The sequence below is a fragment of the Carcharhinus amblyrhynchos genome, unplaced genomic scaffold (assembly GCF_965287045.1).
Source record: "Carcharhinus amblyrhynchos unplaced genomic scaffold, sCarAmb.v2.hapA scaffold_875, whole genome shotgun sequence".
NCBI classification, from domain to species: domain Eukaryota; kingdom Metazoa; phylum Chordata; class Chondrichthyes; order Carcharhiniformes; family Carcharhinidae; genus Carcharhinus; species Carcharhinus amblyrhynchos.
Genome location: NW_027650615.1, coordinates 51,995 through 58,802, shown reverse-complemented (window position 1 = coordinate 58,802; position 6,808 = coordinate 51,995). Strand labels below are relative to the sequence as shown.

Below are 6,808 nucleotides of genomic sequence, written 5' to 3'. Positions count from 1 at the left end.
AGCTCCCACATGGGGGATTGGATTGTTGTTGGAGATGATAACAGACCGGTCACCCAATTCCCCTTCCTGTGATTGGCCCATGTTCCCACTGCCAATCCCCAATGATGGGCTGATATCCCCACTGTCTTACCAATACCCCCTCCATGATTGTCCCTTTGCCTTTCGGCCCTTCCTCCTGATACTAGCCCCCCTACCCAGCCCACCCTTCTCCCAGCATTCAGAGCCCCGGCCTGGCCGCCACTCCCTCCGCCAATGCCGCCGCCATCTTTGTTTGGCTCCCACCCCTCCGCCCCGCCCACCTACTGATTGACTGTCCCTCTCCCTCCAATTACCGGGAGGAAGGACGGCCCCTGGCCAATGGCGTGAGCCTGTGGGCGGTCCCCGCTATGATGGACGCTTGGGCGCACCAGTCCCCGACCAGGCGGCTGGGGTAGACTGACCAATGGCGGTCACGTCTCACCTCCGTTATGTTAATAAACGGGGAAGGAGGTGATGTCACCCATTGTGACGCAATGGCGGGTGAGTAGCCAATCGAACGCACGGGCCCTGGAGGACGACCAATCGGCGGGCGGTATGTAAATGAGAGGGGGCGGAAATGCTACGGATGACGCGGCGCCGTATGGGGCGGGTCTTGACGTTCCGATTGACAGGGCAGATAGCCAATCAGACGGTGGGACGTGGCAGGCTAACCTATGGCAAGCGAGCAGTTGTCCTGGGAGGCGGGCTCGCCTGATTGACAGCCAGCCGAGCCAATCAGCGCCCAACGAAGTTCCGCCTAATGTCAAACACAAGCCGGGTGGGTCGAGGCGAGGCCGCCCCTTCAATCTGCTGACAACTACTGGCGCAGATTAATATGTAGTATTTTTAAAATCCTTGCCCTAAAATTCATTTCTCGCTCCGGTCACTTTTGAATTGAAGGCTGTCAAATAATTTGTTAGAATAGAATTTAATTTTCAGTGGACGCACAGCATTGTGGGAGTTGTAGTTTACCCGGCCGCCATTTTGCCCGATGCTGCAGACTACAATACCCAGAATGCACATGGTCGGGGCATGCGCATTGTTTATCCGTTTGCTGGCGTGCGCAGATGGTCCCTGTTCATGAGCTTGCGCTCATGAGTATTCCATTTCGGAGCATGCGCACTGAGTCTGCAGTTTGAGAGCAGGCGCACCAGCTCTACTGTTGGAAGCATGCGGAATGATTCTCCGTCTGGGGACATGCGCACACGGGCTCCTCCCGACCGGGAGGGCATCTCCCGCATGCGCAGAGAATAGGGGAACAGTGGATTCTGGGAGTTGTAGTTCTGCTGTCTCCTTCTTCCCTGCTGGTGGCCACCAGAGGAACTACAACCCCCAGCATCCCTGGCTCCACCTTGTGACCATTGGGAAGGGGGCGGTGCTGAGAGGCAGGAGTGTGCCATTCAACCCCTCTAGGTTGCTAGCCCCATTCAATATGATCAAGGCTGATTCTCTGCAGTGAATGCCACACTCCGGTGCTGCTCTCTGACCCCTGACCCATTCGGAGTCCAGTAATCATAAGACTGTAAGAAATTGCAACAGGAGTTGGCCATTCGTCCCCTTATGACTGCTACCACATTCTGTATGGATCTGGGGAATCCCGACATTCTTCAGATGCACCATAGAAAGGATCCTTTCTGGTTGTATCACAGCTTGGTGTGGGCTCCTGCTCTGCCCAAGACTGCAAGGAACTACAAGAGGCTGGTGAATGTAGCCCAGTCCCATCACATAAACCAGCCTCCCATCCATTGACTGTCCTGATGGGTGTGGGATGACATTTGGTATTCTTGTGTTTGTCCTGATGGTTGAAATTTAGGGATTCTTGTGTTTGTCCTGATGGGTGAAATTTGGTATTCTTGTGTTTGTCCTCATGGGGACAAAATGGCGGCTGGAGGGAACTACAACTCCCAGGAGGCTCTGCCGGGAGCCGGCACGGTCTCAGTGACGTCATGGCGCCTCCAGCCTGATAACGTCATCTCGCCTCCCGCTCCGTCACGTAACGCGGCACCCACGCGGTGACGTCAGGCGCCGCCCCCGGCCTGCTCCGCAGTACCGCCTGCAGCAAGATGGCGGCGGCGGCGGCGACGCCGTGCTGGGAGAGCCGGGCCCGCTGGCTGGCCTGCGGCCTGGGCCTGGCGCTCTCGCTCTACGCCTTCCACGTCGAGACCTCCAAGGAGCGGGACCCGACCTACCGCGCCATGTGCGACATCAGCGAGTCCGTCAGCTGCTCCAAAGTCTTCACCTCCCGGTGAGAAAGCGGCCTTGGCTGTGCCTTCTCCTCCTCCTCGGGCTCCCGCCCCTCTGACCCGCTCCGATTGGACCCCCCGCCTGTCCATCAGCAAGCCTGCGCCCGCCCCCTGCTTGCCTATTGGTCGCCCCTTTGCGCGCCCGCCCGATTGGTTTCGATAACCGTCACTCACTCGCGTATCCCGCCCTCTACCTTCTTATTGGCCGGCGGGCCTAACGCACGCAACCCGATTGGTTCCTGCCGCTGTCACTCGTCCCGCTTTCTCTTCCGCCCTTTCCATTGGCTGTCCCGTGTGCCCGACCAGCTCTCCCATTGGTTCCCCCACCCGCCACTCAAGCCCTTTCCCGCCCCCCCACTCTCTATTGGTCCATCACCGCCACGCGGCTTGCCGCCGCGTCTTCCCATTGTCTCTGTTCCGCCCCTCACCTTCTATTGGTTGGCATTTGCCACGCGCCCTGAGTCCGTATTTCCCTATTGGCTGGCCCGCGTGCCTGTCACCCATTGCCTCATTCCCCAACATCCGATTGGTCAACCGCCGTGGCGGTGGCCCGCCCAGCTCTCGTCATAGTCACCCGGCCCTCATTTCGGCGCGCCCATTGGACGGCTCGCCCGCCCATCAACCGCCAGCCATCCAATCGTTCTCAGTGCCTCGGCGTGGGATCCGCCCCTCCCTCCCCCGCGCGCATGCCATTGTGCGTCAAGGGCTAACTCGCCGCTCCCATTGGTGTAGGCGGCTGTCTGTCAATGCCCACAGTGCCCAATCAGCGCGCAGGACCTCAGGCTGGCCAACTCCCGCCCCCTCCACAGTCTTGGGCGCTAAAGATGTCCTATTTTAACCCAAAGTTGGGAAATGCTGGCGTTGGGCTGGGATGGGCAGAATTAGAAGCCTAACCACACCAGGTTAAAGCCCAACGTGTTTATTTGGGACCACGAGCTCTCGGAGTGCCGACCCCTTCATCGGATGAGCGGGAAGTTGGGTTTCCCAAAATTGGCGTATAGCGGCCAAGACACAATTGCAAGATAAGGACGCAAACTCAATTTACAAGATAATGGTTGGGATGGGAGTCTTTACAGGTACAGAGAGTACCCGGAGAGAGGGATAATCACAGGTTAAAGTGATGCGGACTGTCCCAAGCTTGGACACTTGGTGAGATTTTGCAAAACCCCGGCCAAATGGTGGGGGCTACACGGAGTGCGACGTGAACCTAAGATCCCGGATGAGGCCGTCCGCATGTGTGCGGAACCTGGCTGTTGGTCTCTGCCCAGCGATAGTGGTCGGAGTGCGCGTCTTTACTGGGACAGATGGCGCGAGTGGAGAGAGGGGTAGTCACAGGTTAAAGAGGTGTGGATTGTCTCAAGGCGGTCTCACGTAGCACGCCGTCCACCAGGTACGTCACACTTACAGGACACTGCGGGGCCCAGGATAGAGTGGACGTGGAGAGGATGTTTCCACTAGTAGGAAAAACTAGAACCAGAGAGGGCACAACCTCAGGGTAAAGGGACGGTCCTTTAAAACAGAGATGGGGAGGGATTTCTTCAGCCCAGAGAGTGGGGAATGTGTGGGAACTCTTTGCCGCAGAGGAGGCCGGGGTCACTGAGTGTCTTCAAGACAGAGATAGATAGGTTCCTGATTAATAAGGGGATCGGGGGGAAAAGGCAGGAGAATGGGGATGGGGACAGGGGGAAAAGGCAGGAGAACGGGGATGGGGATCGGGAGGAAAAGGCAGGAGAATGGGGATGGGGATCGGGGGAAAGGCAGGAGAATGGGGATGGGGATCGGGGGGAAAAGGCAGGAGAACGGGGATGAGAAAAATATCAGCTGTGATTGAATGGTATAGCAGACTTGATGGGCTGAGTGGCCTCATTCTGTTCCTGTGTGTTATGATACACATTCATGCAGCTCGGCCAACGTTGTCTACCTGATACGCTGTAGGAAAGGATGTGCCGAAGCATGGTACATTGGGGAGACCATGCAGACGCTACGACAACGGATGAATGAACATCGCTCGACAATCACCAGGCAAGACTGTTCCCTTCCGAACACTTCAGCGGTCACGGGCATTTGGCCTCTGACCTTCGGGTAAACATTCTCCAAGGCGGCCTTCACGACACACGACAGCGGAGAGTCGCTGAGCAGAGACTGATAGCCAAGTTCCGCACACATGAGAACGGCCTCACCCGGGATCTTGGGTTCATGTCACACTATCTGTAACCCCCGTGACTTGCCTGGGTTTGTAAAACCTCACTAACTGTGCTGTCTGGAGACAATACACATCTCTTTAACCTGTGCTTAATGCTCCTTCCACTCACATTGTCTGTAAGACTCGATTACCTGTAAAGACTCGCACTCTGATCAGTATTCTGTCAACTGAGTGTGTGTCTTTATATCCCCTGTTTGTGATCAGAACCCCCCACTCAGTGCAGCATGGGGAGAGTGTGAAATAGACGCCCCTCTCCTCCCCAGGTAACGATTCTCTCTCTGTTCCAGGTGGGGCCGAGGATTCGGGCTCCTGGGAGGGATATTTGGACACGATAGCGTCTTAAACCAACCCAACGGTGTGTACGGAACCATCTTCTATCTCCTGCAAGTTCTCCTCAGTAAGAAAACTTACCTCAATCTCGCGTTGGGTGCCGGAGAGAGACTGAGAGACACCAGTCAGTGTACAGATATCTCCCTGAGAGAGAGAGGACTGAGAGACACCAGTCAGTGTACAGATATCTCCCTGAGAGAGAGAGAGGGGACTGAGAGACACCAGTCAGTGTACAGATATCTCCCTGAGAGAGAGAGAGAGAGAGAACTGAGAGACACCAGTCAGTGTACAGATATCTCCCTGAGAGAGAGAGGGGGGACTGAGAGACACCAGTCAGTGTACAGATATCTCCCTGAGAGAGAGAGAGGGGACTGAGAGACACCAGTCAGTGTACAGATATCTCCCTGAGAGAGAGAGGGGACTGAGAGACACCAGTCAGTGTACAGATATCTCCCTGAGAGAGAGAGGGGACTGTGAGACACCAGTCAGTGTACAGATATCTCCCTGAGAGAGAGAGGGGACTGAGAGACACCAGTCAGTGTACAGATATCTCCCTGAGACAGAGAGAGAGGGGACTGAGAGACACCAGTCAGTGTACAGATATCTCCCTGAGAGAGAGAGAGGGGGGACTGAGAGACACCATTCAGTGTACAGATATCTCCCTGAGAGAGAGAGGGGACTGAGAGACACCAGTCAGTGTACAGATATCTCCCAGAGAGAGAGAGAGAGGGGGGGGGGACTGAGAGACACCAGTCAGTGTACAGATATCTCCCTGAGAGAGAGAGGGGACTGAGAGACACCAGTCAGTGTACAGATATCTCCCTGAGAGAGAGAGGGGACTGAGAGACACCAGTCAGTGTACAGATATCTCCCTGAGAGAGAGAGAGAGGGGACTGAGAGACACCAGTCAGGGTGTAAATAGCTGCGACTCTGCGCCAGTGTTCTCTGTGTTGCTCTCTCTCTCTGTCTCTCTCTCTAACTCCTCCATTCCCCTCCCCTCCGCCAGGTCTGACGGACAGTGCCATGGCAGCCATTGCCCTCGCTGCTTCCTCGGTCGTCTCGCTGGCCGGTTCGCTGTACCTCGCCTACGTGCTGTTCCTCATCCTTCACGACTTCTGCCTGGTGTGCGTTACCACCTACGCCCTGAATGGCCTCCTGTTCCTCCTCAACTACAGGCGGCTGGTCCACCTTAACAGGGGCTGGCAACGGCAACGGGATAAACAGGAGTGACCCCCGGGGTCCCCGAGGAGGGGAGCGAGAGGAGTGATCAGAGACGGGGAGCGATGGCAGGAGGGCGGAGAGGCAGGCTAATCTCGGGAACAATTGTGGGAGTGATTGTCGGCAGGAAGGGGAGTGATTGAGGGGGTGTGATTGCCTGGGTGTGAGTGTCGTGGAGGGGTGCCAGTGCGCGGCGGGGAGCGTGTGTAATTGTCACAGGATCTCCTGGGAGTGACGGAGGTCGGGGGAGATCTGGGATGCGGAGGTAAGGGGTCAGGCAGGAGCGGCGGGAGTGACACGGTGAAGGGAACAATCTGTCGTGACAAAGCGATGCAGTGAAGCGCGTGACAGCGGGCACAACTCACCAGCCTCCACCCATCTCTCATTAATGTATATTTTATTTTGTACAAAAAATATTACTCTGGGCCAAAGAATCAGAAACTAAATCATTGTCCTGTAACAATAACATGATAGATGTACACTGAGTGTATTAAAATATATATTTACACAAAGGCCTGGGCTCCATATCCGTCATCACAGTGAGTGAGATTGTGAGACACTCCTGGCATGGCGCTGCCAGTGGCCGGAGGCTGCAACTGCGCTGTGACTGTTGACATAGCGCAATCCAACAGGCAGATGTTGACACAGGAGTTCCACTGTTGCTGAGAGACGGACAGCTTATCACACACTGATAAAGGGGAGTGTTCTTCAGGCCGAAATCCTCACCCTTTCCTCACACATGCTGGAGATGTAACCCCACAATCCAGGCCGAGACTCCCCAGGCTGGCGCTGAGGG

At 56.0% G+C, this 6,808-nt stretch overlaps 1 protein-coding gene across 1 annotated transcript; it reads left to right on the top strand.

Moving 5' to 3' along the window:
• The first annotated feature begins 2,073 nt into the window (after window positions 1–2,073).
• Window positions 2,074–6,525, top strand: LOC145340253 (vitamin K epoxide reductase complex subunit 1-like protein 1). Its single transcript, XM_080184701.1, has 3 exons — window positions 2,074–2,263; window positions 4,752–4,861; window positions 5,801–6,525. Exons 1-3 carry the CDS (start codon window positions 2,082–2,084, stop codon window positions 6,022–6,024), a joined length of 516 nt encoding a protein of 171 aa, XP_080040827.1. The 5' UTR covers window positions 2,074–2,081; the 3' UTR covers window positions 6,025–6,525.
• Window positions 6,526–6,808: the final 283 nt, after the last annotated feature.